Genomic DNA, 17,654 nt, shown 5'->3' with positions numbered 1-17,654 from the left:
CAGGGGAGGTGCCGGGCATGCCTGCTGGATTTGGGGAGGGGAGGGGGCGGGGGGAGGGGGAGGGGGTGTTGGGGAAATGCTGCCGGCATGGCGGGAAAGGGGAGTTTGCAAGTTAGATTTGCAAGGGCTCTCCGGGGTGTCGGGGATGCTGCGGGACCCGGGTGGGGTGGGGTGGCCTCGGAAGGCGCTGGAGAGCGATGCCGGCGGGACCCACGTCCAGTTAGGGCAGACCCGGAGCCAGCTCCCTGCCCGGAGCGTGGGCACAACCTGCCGGGCTGATGGCACGGCCTGTGAAGGTTTGGGATCTGTTCTTTCCCCAGGAGCAAGGTGGCTTCCAGGAGTCCCTTGCTGGAGCCGGATCGGCACAGCGGTAGCACCACGGTTGGGTCCCTCGTCTCCAGAGGGCCAGAGCTCTCCGTTGTGCACGGGACTCGCCTATCCCATGGGAGCCCTGCATCCCAACTTCCTATGGCTCTTGATCTGAATTGTCTAGGACAAGGCTGAGTTTCATCAGTGTCATGATAATGTGCTTGGTTTGTAGTTAATGTCTTTAGCGCAGCAGAATCCGTTAGGGAAAAAGTGAACAGAGGGATATACTCTCATATATATTTATTTAAGTTGTACATGCATTTGTGCGTAGGCACCCTCCAGGCTAGAGGAAGTGAAACATGGGAAAATGTAGAGTGCTGGATGTTCACTAATGCTCTCTTGGTTAATTGCAACATGATTGCAGTTTTAATGAGCAAAGAAACTAGCTTTAGGAGACCACTATTCCTCAAACTTAAGTTAGCAGTGCCCTGTCACAGTCTTAATTTCTTACATTAATCTTCCACATATAATGCCTACCTTGAAGAGGCCACAGCCTTAGAAGAAAATGTGGCTGTAGCTCTCAGAGCTACTGTGTGATACTGAAATGGAATATGGAAACAGCTGCTTTTTTCACCGAGGATGCCTTTGTTATTTCCTTTGTGCACAAGGAAGCTGAAGGGAAGTATTCAAAAGTAAGAGGATAGGGTGCTAGGGTACAGCCAAAGGAATGTATTCTCGCTTTGAATCCAATCTTGTGCCATCAGAGGCAACCAAGAGCAGTTTTCATCACAGTATGCAAGTTTCATACAGTAAAATAACTATCTTCCCAGAGCTAGCCTTCATCCCTGTAGGAACTGATTTGCCACAGACTTACTAATGATTACATTATTTCTCCTTAGGAACAGGTTATATGAAAACAGGTTGTGTGATCATCCTAAAGATGTACAAGCCTTCAGTCCCACGCTATTTCTTGCACACCATGGTAAAAAGATGTTTTGAAACCATGGAAAATACATGATCCAGCCCTCCAGGAATCCAGAGTATTTAATAAGCAACCTAGAAAAAGATATTTGAGGTGAAGATAACATTGGTGTTCCAGGACAGGATAAAAACATTACTAGGAAGACATTCTGGCCTCTATTTTTACCAGTGTAAATCCAGAGTTGGGGGTTATAGCAGATTCACGCTGTTGTGTGATGCGAGCTGCTGGCTTTTGCTGTGGCTGTGTTTGGGATGGACCTGCCAGGGCAGCTGTGGCATGACCTTTCCAGAAACAATGTATTTCTGAGAAGGCATAGTGGTGAGGCTGTCAGGCATCAAAAGAGTGCTGGAGAATAGCATGAGCGCTGGCATTCCTAAAAGTCTGCTGGAATCTCTTCTGTGCAGGAAGTACTTGCATGGTATGGCTTTCTCATGCATCCTTTCCTCCATATTACTGCAAAGCCTGACAGTGATTGCATTTTATTGTCTTGGGCTAACTCCAGATATCCCGGAGGGACTGATGGACGGCAAGAGCTCTGCTGGATTGAGTTACAAGCCTCCCAGCTGCAGCTGAGTAAGGATCTATTTGACAGGGAGTGCCTTGGAGAGGGGCGAGCATCCATGTGTGAGAACAGCAGTTTGCCCTTGTTTTGCCAGCTGCAGGACTTGAGCTGGGAGGTCCCTGCTCAGCATCTAGGTGTTGCTCTTTCCATTGACCCTACATGGGAAGTAAAGGAGAAGGTACTCTCAGGGCTCTGCCATTAAGGAAGACTTAAATAACCTTGAAGTTGTAATTTCTTTACAGCAAAGTTAAATAACCTGACTTGTGGGGTAGATTTCGTTGGATTGCAACACACAGTAGTCTGCTTTCAGTTTATAGTGTAGATCAAATTGAACAATAACAATTTCTGTAATTACAGCTGACCATGAGTTTGCTTCAGAACTCATTTAGGAATTCAGTATGACTAATTGATGGATGATCCTAATGCTGGTTATCAGCTGAGAGAGGAGTTACTCCAGTTAACATCAAAATTTACATAACCAGCTGGAGTTATGTGCAGATGTTTTCTGCTGTGCATGTGTGTATGTCTGTGTGGGCTTGAGTTTACACAGTCTAGCAATGTAATTTCTAATGATCTTTGCACCTAGCTAATAGTATTTCCATGTCTGTGTCCATAAAGCTAGGAAATTGTTGTTTATCAGACTCCCTTTTTAAAACCATAGTTCAGGTGCAGTGATTCTGGCAAATGCATTGTTATATTTGGCATCCTGTGTCTGATGCGGGCAGCTTAACTTTTGATTAATATTCCAGATGGTGTTACTTCCTCAAAACTCACATTGTCCACCCAGCTGATCACTGATAAACTGTTTTCTTCATCAAAATTGGTTGACTTGGGCTTCTCATGAAGGAAACTTGAAGCTCAATTCTCTTGATTAGTGTGTAAACTCTTACTTGGACTCTGTCAGAATGCTTAAAGTCAGTGGGATGCTTTCAAAATTGATAGGAGTCCCTAACTGAATGGAGTTTCACAAATCGCAAATTGAAAGTTGTCACAAGGTTTAAACAGGAAAATGAAGCTTCTGACTTTTTCCAGTTTCTCAGCCTTTTTTTTTTCCCCCACTTTCTTCTGAGTTGTATGATATTCTCTATACCTTGACATATGGGACAGCTTTTTTAAAGTATGAAAACTGAGATTATGTAAGTGGAGGTATAAGAAAAGCATCAGAAAGTTTGCAGAGCATAAAATGATGGATTTTGGCAATGTAGCCTGTGGGCTATTAGAAAAGCCAATTTGGGTCTGAAATTGGTGGCTTAATTCTTAATTCCGCTCCCTTTTCCAGTTCCCTAAATAATCCCTTTGTAGGTCACCTTGTTAACTGTAAGCACATAGCAGTGGCCAGAAAACTTTATTTTGTAACAGGGGCTTGTATTTGCAACTGGGCCCCTGGAAGCTTTTGCAATACAGAGCACATGCCTTTATACTGCTGCTGAACTAAGCCTGGGAAAGTGTGAATTTTAGCAAAAGCATGGATTTGTTTTGTCTACACATTTTTACCTCCAGGCCTGCTTCTCTTCAAGGCCTTGTTTAGAAATGGACTTGCATTCTTGTCACTCAAACCTACTTTAGTGCCTCAGTATGGATGCACATAAATTTCTTTATATCTAATTTCTATACCTATGTTATGTAAAACCTGATGCAAATTCAGGTAAATTTCTATCCACCTTTCAGAAACATGCTGAAGACTCCCCATTTCTGGGTTTTCCCTGGATTAATTTGGGTTAAAACATATCATTAACTAACCAGTGGTGAGTGTGTACATTGACTGTCTCTGCATTTCTTTGGCGTTGTGTAAGGCTGTAAGAATGAGACCCAACTGTTTGACTAGCTCAGTTAGGACATGATTCAAGGAGACTTCTCACTTTAAATCTATGAGGAAAAGGTCTGTGACAAAAGTCTCTGTATGACAAAGTTTGGTTCTGAATCATTTTTTTTAAATAGACCAAGATACTTCATGAGATACAGAAGTAGAAGTGGGAAATGCTAGTTTTCTGAAGTGATATGCTTTATAGCTTTTCTGCTGCAGTTTTAAAGCATGGTACATACAGATGTCGGTATATGTGTCAGTACTATTATGTACCTTTGTACTGTATTTCTGAAATTTAATCTGCAGGAGGTGGGAGGTGAGGTAATACTCCAGCAATACGTGTGGCACAACATGAGGTGCAGACAAGTTATCTTAATGCTCTGAGCCATATAGAATTTGGAAAGCCTAACTCAGGCAAATATTGAGAATAGCTTCTTAATGAGCACATCATTGAGAAGTCTGTAACAAACCCCACCACACACGCTTCCCTCATCCAGAGGTATCTTGCTGCTGGGAACTGAGCATATGTGGATATTGGACAATGTGACACCTTTTGTGAGCATAAAAGATGCTGACAATTTCCTCTGACTTTCTAATTCCTCATACAACATAGCTAAATGAGCAAAGTGGCCTTCTGCCATTTCCCTAACTCATAGGCTGTTGCTTTGCAGCTGCTGCTTTCCTGGTGGTAACTGCACCTCAGTGTTCCTGTGTCCCGAAATCCCACTCAGATTTTTTTAGGTGGAAGCACACAAATATTTGTGAAGCACTTTGCACATCTTCAGTGGTAGGTGCCACTGTACTGCAGTCCTAAGTTTGGTGCACCTTTAAGTATGGTGCACTTTGCAGTGTAAATTTAGTTTGTTACAAGCTTGTTTCCAAAAGAGATGCAGTCTGAACTTATATGCAGATTCTAGCATGTGTTTGTAATTGAAAACACTGCAGGACAGGATATCAATTTAATTTAGATTTTGGATTATTATCAGATAGATTTAATTCAGAAGGGAAATCATATCTAAGTATGGAAGGAAGCACTATTACCTAGTGAGCTGGTGGACTATTCTTGTTCGCCTTCCTGTGCTGGGCAGGAATATGCATAATTGAAAGTCCTTGCATTGTATGCCTTACAGTTGAAAGCTGTTCTTAATCCTTTCAAGGTTTTACTGATTCACTGCTGAGTGCAAAATTATGGTTGATATTTAACCAATCAGCCTTTGGGTCTTTCCTTTTTCTGGTTAAAAAGTAAATAGTGTAAGTCTAAAGATTTCTTTCAGGAGGAGCTTTTGTACTCTCTCAGTTGGTGAGAAAATTAAGTTTTGAATGTGCAAAAATACAAAAAAGGGGCAACTTCTGAGAAGGATCAGCATTTGGTTAGTTTGGTAAATTTTGCTTTCAGTAGGTAGAGTCTTATATTCACCATTATGTGAATACCTACTGGCTTGGAGAAAGGTGTTTTTCATAAACTTTATCCCTTCATTAGGGGGAAAGAGGGAAGAAGGGCGCCCTCAGTGTAATTATCCTGGATTAGCGAGCCAGCCTAGCACAGTCAAGGTCAAAACCTAAAGCTGAGCACTGCCTCTGTTCAGTGAACAGTTGTTACTTCCCTGCATGTGCTTTGCTTTTGGCAGGTGAGAAGTCCTGATGAACTCGGGCAATGTTAAGGCGTTGATTGCGGATGATGGCAGTTTCTCTGAGGCTTGTACATGAGCATTTGTTGCTAGCCTGTGTGCTAGTTTTACACCTCATGCAAGAGGCTTTTAATTTCTGATTTCTGTGGCCCTCCAAGCACAGCAGGAACCTCCCAGACTTCATCCAGCTACCTGAGGGCTGAGTGAGGCTGGGCATGAGTCAATGCCCTGCTGTGTATGGTAGCTTGAATGGGAAGACCAGAAAAACTAAGTTTTAGGAAAAAAAAAAATCATTCATTATTCATCACCTCTGGATGATGCAGCTCAACTTTATGGAGAAATACAAGTCTACCAGGTATCATAGAAGACCTCTTCTGCAATGGGAAAAGGAAGGGGACTGGAAATCTGTTTTGCGTGTCCAGCTTGAGGTCCTCACTGTGTCCCTTTGCATTACCTGTGGTGGCTTGGAGCCATTCATTAATGTGTGTTCAGGAGTCTGTGAAAGCTTGGTGGTCATGCTGCCAGGAAACACAACACTGAGCATGACAGAGTTGGCCTTGAGCAGCTTCACTTGGAAAACAGGCAATCAATATTTGCTAAATGTGAGTTGCCAAAGTAGGGCCTGGTTTTCAAAACGCATTGGAGTTTAAGTCCACAGTTAATTACAGGGTCTGCTGGATATAGAGGTACTTAAGTGTTGAATCAGATGTAAAAAGAGGAGGCATTTAAGTTTCTTCCCAGACAAAGGAAGTAGTGAGCATGAAGCCTAAAGTCACTTCTCTGCTTTGTAGGAACAAAAGGAAAACTTATGTTTTGAAGCTGGAAGCTGGAGGGAGTTCTCTAGGAAGTGATCTTTTCAGGCCATCACATGCTTTGTTACCACCAGTACATGATCTTCACCCCCCTCCTCACCCCCACCACCCCCCTCCCACCTTCAAAATAGCTTAAGGCAGAGGAAAGTTTTTTCCTGTGGCGTTGCCTGCCAGATTATCTGAAAAAGTACTGCCTTCAAAATACAGGCTTCTGCTTTGCTAGTTCGGTTTCTTTAATGGGTGTCTGATCTTCTTGCTACTTTGTTGGTAAAATGTTAAAACTAGGATTTTGTAAACCAGTGGTGACTCTGCAGCTCTTATTTTTAATGCACTGCAACTACTGGGTGCTATAAAGAGCCTTGATAGGCAGTGATTACTGATGGAGTGATGTGGAAGATGAACCACCAAAATATGTAACAGTATGGTAGGAGCTTGCTGTTTTCCTGCATGTACTGTCTATGACTGTCCTGTGTAGTTCTCTGCACTGCTGTGGTAATTCACAGGTTTCCTGTTAATAATGTAATGGGGAAAATACTGGCTCCTAAAAGGAATTCATACCTCTCTGACAGCTGGCCAGATCCTCAGTGTTTTAGCAGGACCTTGGAGGGGGAGCAATTTTCACCCTTTGATTTCCTCTTTACATGGCTGTTGTGGTGCAAAAGGAACATTGTAAGAAATGAAAAACATGTGTTCCAATTCTTGACTGTTCCTGATATCTCTCCAATATTGTACCTGTGACTTGTGAACTATTTGTCCTAATACTCCTAAAACACTACTGAATGTTTCCTGTGCTCTTGCATGGCAGAAGCTGAGACCAATTTTGAGGGAATTGAGAGCAAGTTTTCCTTACGGACGCCTGCAGAGCCTGATGAGGATGTCTGTTACCTGGTTCCTGGGCAGGTGGACAGCCTGGCACAGTGCAACTTCAACCATACCAGTAAAACCTTTGTGGTGATCCATGGGTGGACGGTAAGAAGAAAGGGGAGGAATCTCCCTTTTAACCACACTCCTGATAAACTGTGCTAGATACGTCAGCTGAGGTGTCTATACACCACAGATGATATTAAGATATCTCCTTTTTTTTAATTAAAAAAACCCAACCCAACAGGTGACAGGAATGTATGAAAGTTGGGTCCCGAAGCTGGTGGATGCTCTGTACAAGAGGGAACCCGATTCAAATGTCATTGTGGTGGACTGGCTAATTCGAGCTCAGCAACACTACCCAGTGTCTGCTGCATACACTAAGCTGGTGGGAAAGGACGTTGCTATGTTTATTGACTGGATGGAGGTAAGACATGTAGTCTCAAGTCTCACATTGTACGTAATGTCCTAGGAAACAAAACAGCAATTATGCAGCTGTGTTGATCATCTCCTGTTCAGTAGATGGAGTTAAGCTGTTGCAGACAGTACTTTTGCTGCACTGGTAGAATCCCAGCTTTAATGGTTATCCTTTACACAAGAAGGCCTTTTATAGTGCATTCCAGAAACTTCACCTTGTGGTCTCTGAAGCCATGTGAGTCCACAGTATTTCTGAAGGCTCTGTGAGACATAGCTATGAAAGACAGGTTCCTATATATTATACAGCAGCCAGCCTTTGGGAAACAGAAGTCTGCCCTGCCTTTGGGGAATACTTAGGAGATCCAGAAACTGGTGGGGAGGAGGTAGGTGAAAACCTTTGATATAATACACAGCCCTGTGTTCTGTCCTTCATTCTGCATTCCTCTCTGCTTAGATTTTTGCCTTAAATTAGTTAACTCAAGCAACCTAGTATGGCACAAAATTATGTTAATTGTACTTAGTGTTCTTCTGTTATTCATGGCTCAAAGAAATCCCAGTGTTTACAAAACGTTGTCCCTTGTGTCTTCTGATGTTTTCCCATTTGAGTTCAAACTTTAAACAAATCGCTGTCTTCTGCAGGAGCAATTCAATTATCCTCTCAACAATGTCCACTTGCTGGGGTACAGTCTAGGTGCTCATGCTGCTGGAATTGCTGGGAGCCTGACCAAGAAGAAGGTGAACCGAATTACTGGTAAGAAAACCTGTGGTTGTAGAGTGGAGAGTCCTGTCTCTTCCATAGTGAATTATTATGTTCCTCTGGAAAATCACCAGAATAACTGTTGCTTGTTGGCAGTACTTAGGTTATGTGTTCATGCTTTATTGAATCAGCAGGGCTGATATTTCTGTAGTAGGACTGGAGAAGGTTCAGAAAAGAACAGCAAAGGTGGTGGGTGAGAAGCCTTGATCTGCTTCTGCACAAGTGAGTAGGCAGGGAGTCATTGAACATGAAAAGAGATGAACTGGGGGGATGTGATCAAGACTGGCCAGATCCATGGCTTGGAGAAGGTCACCGTATCTCTTGCAGCATGAGAACTTCAGCTGGTTGTCTTCATCTAGGTGGTCATCCCTTGCAGCTGCTGGGAGCTGTTCAAAAAGAAAAGGAGATAGATCGTCCTGCAGTGGGTGTCCTGCAGAGCTCTTTGCCATGGGATGCTGTGGATGCAAGTTTATACAGGCTCAAAGGGAGACTGGACAGATAATCAGAAGAGATCCACTGTGGGTTACTAAAAAAAAATTAATTTTAATGGGCTCAAGTAATATTCTAGGCTGAAAATAATACTGGGAGAGTTTTTGGAAGGGGAGGTGTTGTGGTTTAACCCCAGCCAGCAACTAAGCACCATGCAGCCGCTCACTCACTCCCCCCCATCCACTGGGATGGGGGAGAAAGTTGGGGAAAAAAAGTAAAACTTCCAGGTTGAGATAAGAACGGTTTAATAGAACAGAGAAGAAGAAGCTAATAATGATAACACTAATAAAATGACAACAGTAGTAATAAAAGGATTGGAATGTACAATTGATGTGCAGGGCAATTGCTCACTACCCACTGATCGACACCCAGTTAGTCCCCAAGCGGCGATCCCCTGCCCCCACTTCCCAGTTCTTATACTAGATGTGATGTCCCATGGTATGGAATACCCGTTGGCCAGTTTGGGTCAGCTGCCCTGGCTGTGTCCTGTGCCAACTTCTTGTGCCCCTCCAGTCTTCTCGCTGGCTGGGCATGAGAAGCTGAAAAACCCTTGACTATAGTCTAAACACTACTGAGCAACAACTGAAAACATCAGTGTTATCAACATTCTTCGCATACTGAACTCAAAACATAGCACTGTACCAGCTACTAGGAAGACAGTTAACTCTATCCCAGCTGAAACCAGGACAGGAGGGAAGTATACATATGTGTGCCCTGTTCCTGTGCATGCCTAGATGTCTGCTTAGGGTGATTTTTGGAGGCTGAGAAGTGTGCTAGACAAGGCAGAGTGCACAGCCATGGTGGGGCTGATTTACAGCCCAGCACCTGGAGAGCTGAGCCCCTACCACTGATCTTGGTGACAAAGGAGATGCCAACATGAGCAAATGAGGCTAAGAAAATCACTCATCTGTGGTGCCCTTGCTGCTGAGAGAGCTTGTGAGCGGCATTCAAATGGGAGCCTAGATCCCTTCCTCCTGGCACCCTTTGCCCTTTCACCTGAGCCTGGCTGTGGTCTCAGATCCACAGGCATGCTGGGGGTGGGCAGGCTAGGCAGCAGTTCCATCAGGACAGGCTGACTCCTGAGAGGCGGCAGATTAAAATGAGGAGGCCAAAGCACTAGTCCGTCTACCCTTCCTTTCTCTGAGCTGCAGCTATGTTGCTTTCACTGAGGCTGCCAAATCAGTCAAATACCAGTTATGCCCCCATGGTTGCCCTCGGTGCCCAGGATGAACCTGTCTGGGAAAGCAGCATCACCTTTGAGCACAGGGAGCAATGGGCTGTGGTCCCTGAAGTCCTCACAGCAGAGGGGGAGGCAGCTCAGACCAGGTGAGGCTAACCAGGGGTGGGCAGCCCAGGTACCTGTCCCCAGGTGTGGGCTGCAGAAAAGACATGTCCCTTCAGCTCTGCCTTCAAGCCATCTCTCAAGTAGTTGTCTGGATTCAAGAGATAGTACTTGTTCACTGGCAGAATAGTTCTGGGTGTTTTTGATGTCAGTGTTGCTGCAGCTTGACAGTTCACCGTTATAATCCCTCTTAGGCATGTAGACAGTGAAGTTTTCATTTATGTTTCCCATTTGTTCCCCCAACAGGGAGTTAGGACAGTTCAGATAGAAATTTTACAATTCTTGACAAGAGAGGAAGACATTGAGAAAACATTTACTAGCTTGTTTCTTCCATACACTGGAAATGCTACAGGCTTGAGGAAGCTATCTGGGCTTCTTTACATATGTTTACATACACCTTATTTTTTTAAACAGTGACAGCATTTCAAGGTAGTGTACTTGATTCTCCTATATACATGAATGCTACTTAAATGATCCCAGTGTAATGTTTGCAGTGACACCAGCACCATATGCAATACTCCAGCCCAATGTGGTAGCTGAGTTTGGCATTTGTTATCACTGTCAGTGTCCTTGGCAGACAATAATCTCAGTTTTTCTTTGTGGTTTGCCCCATAAAGGGCTGGATCCAGCTGGTCCTACCTTTGAGTATGCCGATGCCCTCACCCGCCTCTCCCCGGATGATGCTGACTTTGTGGATGTCCTACACACCTACACTCGAGGCTCTCCAGACCGCAGCATTGGGATCCAGAAGCCTGTTGGACACATTGATATTTATCCTAATGGTGGAGGTTTCCAGCCGGGTTGCAACTTGGGAGAAGCACTCCGTCTGATTGCTGAAAAAGGCTTTGCAGGTGAGGCTGCTCCGAAACAAACAGTATCACATCCAAAGGGTGACCTTCAATAGCCTGCAGGTTTCCTGCAAGCAAAGATCTCTTTGAGAGGCACAGGAACTTGTTCTTTTAAGTGTTTTTAAAAGTCACCCTGTAAAGCCTAGCTGTGGTGTAGGAGATGGTGCCTGTTGACAGCACTGCTTAGGGGTTTATATCATTATATGCATGTATGTATACATATTAAACATTTTTGTTCTTTCAAGATGTGGATCAGTTGGTAAAATGCTCCCATGAACGATCCATCCACCTCTTCATTGACTCCCTCCTCTATGAAGAAAAGCCCAGCATGGCCTACCGCTGCAACACAAAGGAGGCCTTTGAGAAGGGTCTCTGCCTGAGCTGCCGGAAGAACCGCTGCAACAATTTGGGTTACAAGGTCAACAGGGTGAGAACGAAGAGAAACACCAAAATGTACTTGAAGACCCGTGCTCAGATGCCCTATAAAGGTAGGTCCTGCCTGCTTACTGGTGAGCAAGACTGGTACTTTTGCTCAGCTGTGTGTCAGAGTGGGTGCGTGCTGCAGGTGACAGTATTGCTGCTTTGGTGCCTTGGTAAGCAGGGGTGAAGCTTGCCTGCGGTTTGCCGTTAAACCCAAACTAAACTGCAGTGTCAGAAAAACAGTATCATCATACTCAAGTTGTGGAGGTGGTGGGCAGAAAACAAAGGCACGTATTTTGTAACAAGTTTCTAAGTAGCAAAATTAAGATGACTTAGTCTGTGGCCCAGTCACTTAGAACAACTGGGTCTTCCAAAATTTTTCAGTATTTTTCATCCAAATGAATTTTTCCTACTGCTGGGAAAATAATCAGCAGAGCTCAGCCTGATGCACAGCTTCTTTAAAGATGTGCAACCATCGGACTTGTGCCTTTCATAGTGCCTTTGCCAGAGGAGCACCAGCCCTTGTTAAAATATTGCAGCACTTTTTGAGTCCCATTGTCACATTGGTAGATCTGAGAAGGACACTGCCAGAAAGAACTGGAAGGCTTTCAGGTAGGGAAATAGCTTCTGAGTTGAGTTTTACCACTTTATTTTTTTCCCCTTTCTAGCTTTGACTGTACCACATGGTATGCTCATTGTGTGCATTTTGTGATGGACCAGCAATCAGAGGGCACATTCCTGCAGTGTTAGAACAGCTGTAAAACTGGTGTTTTTCTTGTATTTGTTGCTTAATCTGCAATGTCAGTGGGTTTGAATTTTTTTTCGCCGAGGCTCCTCTGTGAGGAGGGCACAACTTACTTGTTTCAACTCAAGGACAGCAAGTCTTACAGATTTATAACAGGTTTGAAGGCAATACTGCAGACTCTGGGGTTTTTTTATGGTGGCAGTCAACTTCAATGCAGAGTTTAGTTGCCAGAACTGCAAAGGTGTGTTTTCATCATTATTCCCTGGCATCCTAATCTTTACCTCCTCACAAAAATAGTTCCCTGGATACCTGCAGGGAACTAAACTCCTTGGTTTAGTGATACTGGCATATTCCAGCCTAGGATTTGCATGGGGATTATTGGGTGGTTTTGTCACCAGCAGTCTCTTTGGAGGTTGAGTTTTTTCCTAATGGCCTTTTCTTTTGTGTTCTTCCAGTCTTCCATTACCAGGTCAAGATCCATTTCTTTGGAAAGACTAATATGACCAAGACAAACCAGCCATTCCTGATCTCTTTCTATGGCACTCTAGAGGAGAGTGAGGACATTGCTTTCACACTGTGAGTAGCTACAGAAACAACTGCAATGTACTGTTGGGTCTACCTAAATCTGTTAAAGTCCCAGCTGAAAAAACTTGTTCTAGCTCCAGCTACAGGGTCCCAGAATCTGCTCTTGTCCTTGATCAAGGGGATGCATCCACTGCTGAAGCTAATGATCTAAGCTCTATAGGAGTTCTTCTTGATAAGAGATCTGAAATATGGAAATGTGAAGTCTGACCTGTGGCTCAGTCTAATAACAATTTTTCTGGTGTGGCAGTTTTTTTTGTTTTCTTCTCTTTTCAGTATCTTGATGCCGTGTTCCACCTGTGTTAAAACTCCTTAAAAGCAGACTGCAACCTGAAGTTAACTGTTTGATGGGTCTGAGGGCCTCAGGGCCTCAGTGCAGAAGCTGAGGGAGACATGGGATTTGCTTCCACAGCTCTGCAAATAAGCAGAAGTCTGTGCTTACATCCCTGCACATGGACTGGCAGGGTATGGGGCTGGAAAGCGCCAAAGTCTGTTTACTGCTCCAAGGAACCTAAGCTGTTCCTGGCTGGTGCTTGTCTGGCTTCTCTGAGAGCCACCAGCACTGCAGAAGACACCCCTTGCCTGGCAGTCTGTCCCAGGATTTTACCAGCCTTGCTGGAGGTAGCTTTTTCTGGTGCCTTTACAAAAGCTTAAGGTGTTTTTTCCTTATTCCGTCCATCAGAACTATGGAAAAGGTTGCTTCCTTCTTCTCTGAAGTACATAAAGTCCTGGTTCTGTTTCCCCTTAATTTTCTTTATCTGTCCAACAGTTCTTTTTTTTTTTTTTTTTTCCCTTATTCCCCTCCCCACAGGCCTGAAGTCTCCTCAAACAAGACCTTCTCCTTCCTGATTTACACAGAAGTGGATATCGGTGACCTGCTTATGCTGAAGCTGCAGTGGGAAAAAGACAGCTTCTTCAGCTGGTCAGACTGGTGGACTCCTTTTACATTTGACATCCAGAGAGTCAGAGTGAAGTCAGGAGAAACTCAGAAAAAGTAACTTGTTTTGATTGTTATAAGCTAAATTAGTTTTAATTGACAGTGTTTCCGGATCCCTGGTATCTCGCAGGGCAGGACAAAACATGGATAGAAGTTACAAACGGGTGCAGCACTGATAATCAGGGCTCATGGCACCAAACTGGCTTTTATGTCAGCTAGGTTCAGTTGTTTGCTTCCACTGGGATCTGCAGTCTGTAGTTTCACTCCCACATAATGCATTTGCATACCACTGTCTTGTGTGCATCAGGTTAGTTATAACATCCAGGAGAGGATCTCCATGAACCAACATCTCTGACTGTATTTGCAGTTCCTCTCCTCCTTTCTCTCGCTGGACATTTGCATAAGCTTTCTTGCAAAGAGCATGCTTAGACAGAGATTTTTAGAAACCGTTCCAAAAGTGCATTTGCACAAGAAATCATTGCTTTGTTAAGCTGGATTTTCTTAGGAGTTGAATACCTGAATGGTGGGTGGGTGAAAAATGAAATGTTGCAGGATGTTGCTAATGCCTGAATGTTAAAACAGCAAAGTCTGAACAGAACTGCTTTGACAATCTTTTAAAATACGTATATTCACTAGACATGAGATCTGTTAGCAGAAAATGGACCCAGAACATAGTACACATGTCCTATATACAGTATTGTGTATATGTTCCTCCTTTGAATAAACAAGGCAGTCACTTGATCAAAGAACAGTCATCAGAGCTGAACAAATATAGGGGTGGGGAAAGTACTGATAAATAGAAAAGCAACTGCTCAGGTTTGCTGGAATTGGCAACCTACTTTGTTTGCAAGCATTTGAGGGAGTAAGGCTTTCTTCCAAGATAATTCACCTGACAAAAAGTCATACAAGGACTGGTGTAAATAAAGATCCAAGAGACTTTGAGATAGAGCTTGTGGTCTCTTAGCCACCAGAAGACTTTATGTAAAGGACCAGCAAAAGTTATGGCTACAGTTTGAGCTCCATGCATAATGGACTTGCCAGGTTTTTTTTGCACAATGTTTCTTTTGTCACACAATTGTCTTTTAAAAATCACTTTCTCACAGGCTTGTAGAGTAGTAGTGCCCCACATGACAAAGTATAAAGACTGCTTCCAAGCACCAGTCCTGTTCCTATGGTTAAAAAGAGGCATCTGGCTCAGTCATGTGATTGTCCAATATTTATTCCACAGGGTGGTGTTCTGTTCTCGAGATGGCACCTCGCATCTAAGTAAGGGAGAAGAGGCAGCAATATTTGTGAAATGTGCAGATGAGCCCGTCAACAGGAAGAGAGGAGGGTATGAGTGATCACTATTGTTTCTGGGTTGGGGGAAACTTGAGTGGTAGCAGGAGGATCTAATAAAACTTCCTGATTTAGTTGGCTTGTGTACTAGGCTGCTCAAGGCATCAGAAGCATCACAACTCAGACTAACCTGAGGTTTGCTTATGGCAGCCTTGGCAGCTTCAAAACCCCTAATTTGGTTCTCTGCTAACCATCTCCTTGTGTGGTTGTTAGCATGTCTGAAAAGCAAGTACAACTCAGTGCTTCTCGTGTTCTCATGGTGGCCAAGTATAAATGACTGTTAGAGAGAGTTTACAGACAAGGCACTGACACAGAGAGGAAAGCATGCCTCTATCTAAAGATACCCTGCATTTACCCTTAATTGAAGAACATCCAAACATCCCTACTGAGTTAGCCCAGAGCCCTCCCTCCTCACTGGCCAGCAGCAGATTCAGAGGCTGGTACAGAAACTGAGCAGGCATCTGCAGGTGCTCTCCCTGGCACACTGCTTTCTGCTGGCAACTGTACCGTGAGTGACTTCCTGAGATTTGCATCTCTTGATTTCGATCGGAGATTGAGTCTTTGTGTTTAATAGCCCTTGGTGCACTTTCATTTTTTGATCAATAATTTTTCTGACCCAGAGTAAACTTTCAAATGTGGGGCCAGCTTTATTTGGACTTTATCCACTAAAGTTTGAGCTGGAAAAGTGGTTATATTTATTTCAGTGTAATTGCTGTGTGTGAAAGGTCTCATGGGGACACTTCTATACTGAGATCTAGTTCTGCATAAAAAGGCACATGTGCTGACCTTCACTCCAAGGCAATGACCTGGGGAGGCCTTGAGAGCTCTGTGTGTGTATCTGACGTGTAAAATCAAGCAGCAGCCAGGAAAAGCCCAAGCATGTAACTTATTTTCCTGTTAAATAGTATTTTTTTAATCTTAAGTCTCAAGAATAAGACAAAAAGAACAAGTATCTTACCTTCTCCTCCTCACCTTATCTGTCTTCCCCCACCCTGCCACAGTGCCAAGAAAGCCTCTAAAGAAAATTCTGCTGATGAATCTGCATAAGTGACAAGAATGAAGATTTTCCACACTGGGGAGGAGGAGAGTCTGTTCATCCCTGCGGACTGGATGTTCAGAACCAAATATATAGAAATATTTATCCACTGCTGGCTTTTTGCCTGCTATTTCTAGCTATCTTGTAAGGAAGTGTCAGCATACAAAGTTACTAACCATAAAGATACATTACCCAAATAATTAAAAACAAAAAGAAACCTGCAAAACAACTTGCCAAAGGCTTGAGTGCTGGGAAGGAATAAGTAATTTTGCTTAATCATGGTGCCTTGTGACAAGGTTTCTCGACATCAAATCCTCTATAGCAATTTTCTAGTATTTATTGAAAAGAAGCAAAGCCCTGTACCTGGCTTTTCTTCCTTTTTAGGAGTATTCTGAAGCTGGACAGGTTTTCTTCTGGCTTGGCTGAATTTTCAGACAGCTCAGTAACTAGAGTTCATTGTCTTCAAGTGTGTGTTTAGCAAATGAGTAGGTTTCTCACGTGAAAGAACACCTTTGCTGTGTGTATTACTAAAAGGTGTCAGGGACTGACTTAATATGGGGATGAATTTTCTAGTTTGTGGTTATGAATGTGTTTTACTGGGGGTAGATGCCAGTGCTGCTTAGCAATAGGTATGATCTGTTAAGCTATATACTTCTATGCAGCTTACCCTGGAATAAATAGCAGTTGTAGGAGAAGACAGCAATACCAGTGTCCTGTGCAGACATTGAATTTTTCATGTGTGCTTTCATTCCTTGAAAATGAAACCATCTGGCCTCCAACACTGTGTGAATAAGGAACTACAAAGGAATTGAGCTACTAGAAACTGCAGGAAACAGATTTGTGTGGGTTCCCCCCCGCCCCGACTTGCTTGCATTCCATATGCCAAAACTCTGACAGTTTCTCTGCTCTTTGACACCAAATGTCAGTCATGCAGCTGAGTGGCTGCTGTATGCAGTCTTCAGTGCAAGTGAAGCTACTTTGACAGGTGACAAGCATGCTCATGCTTCCCTGTACTGGAATTATGACTGCCAGTGACCCACCTTGGTTTGTTGCTTGGCTGTGATACAGCCGTAGATCCTAGTAGCTGCTTGGTTTTCTGACTTGAGGTGGAATTTGGCAAGGAGCAGGAGCTGTGACAGTTAAAAAGAGCCTGACTGTGTGATGAACAAGAATGAATACTCTGAAAAACACTTGAATTAGACATGCTGCAAGTTGCCAAAAATAAAGGGATTCTGCTTCCCCTTTTTTAAGTAACGTGTAATTTTTCTAGTGCTCTGAAAGGTTCAGTTAGCCCTCTCTTAGCTTTCTAGAAGATAAACAAAATACTGGGGAGGCAGAAGGGCTTGAAGGTAGGGACTTGGAGAAGTGTAATGTGAGTTATTGATGCTGGTTTTTGTAGTCTTCCTGCATATGCAAGACTGTGGAGGTGGTGATTTCACCAATATCATCCCATCTTGAAGGCAAAACCAACATGTATGTGTTTATGTGCACAGTTTTTGTTTTTGGGTTGTTTTTTTTTTCTCCAGCCATGGCTGCTAGTATATTTGGGGATAAAAGTCTTAAACAGTGCAATATGTTGGAATATTAATAACTCTGAAATTGCTCACATTTGATTTCCTAACCCTTAAACTACAGCAGAGATATGATGAGTCACTGAGGGTGAATATTGAGCCACTGCATCTGAGACCTCTAAAAATAAATATAATGATTTATTCCCTGTAGACTTCACATTTTATTGCAGTTTTCTCTTAAGGGTTAAGTTCTCTGGAGATAAACTGTCTGAAC

General features: G+C 43.5%; 1 protein-coding gene across 1 annotated transcript in view; it reads left to right on the top strand.

Annotated features, from left to right (window-relative positions):
- The window catches only part of LPL (lipoprotein lipase), a 17,609-nt gene extending 190 nt beyond the window's left edge, over positions 1-17,419 (top strand). The window contains exons 2-10 of the mRNA XM_010565202.1: positions 6,903-7,066; positions 7,206-7,385; positions 8,015-8,126; positions 10,581-10,814; positions 11,057-11,299; positions 12,432-12,552; positions 13,370-13,552; positions 14,724-14,828; positions 15,835-17,419. Coding sequence (XP_010563504.1) covers positions 6,903-7,066; positions 7,206-7,385; positions 8,015-8,126; positions 10,581-10,814; positions 11,057-11,299; positions 12,432-12,552; positions 13,370-13,552; positions 14,724-14,828; positions 15,835-15,880 — 1,388 coding nt within the window. The 3' untranslated portion in view covers positions 15,881-17,419. The remainder of the gene's footprint in view (positions 1-6,902; positions 7,067-7,205; positions 7,386-8,014; positions 8,127-10,580; positions 10,815-11,056; positions 11,300-12,431; positions 12,553-13,369; positions 13,553-14,723; positions 14,829-15,834) is intronic.
- The last annotated feature ends 235 nt before the right edge of the window (positions 17,420-17,654 follow it).

Source organism: Haliaeetus leucocephalus, unplaced genomic scaffold, assembly GCF_000737465.1.
Source record: "Haliaeetus leucocephalus isolate CR32 unplaced genomic scaffold, Haliaeetus_leucocephalus-4.0 Scaffold187, whole genome shotgun sequence".
Lineage (NCBI taxonomy): Eukaryota > Metazoa > Chordata > Aves > Accipitriformes > Accipitridae > Haliaeetus > Haliaeetus leucocephalus.
The sequence above is the reverse complement of the archived record's forward strand: the minus strand, read 5'-3'. Positions and strand labels throughout refer to the sequence as shown.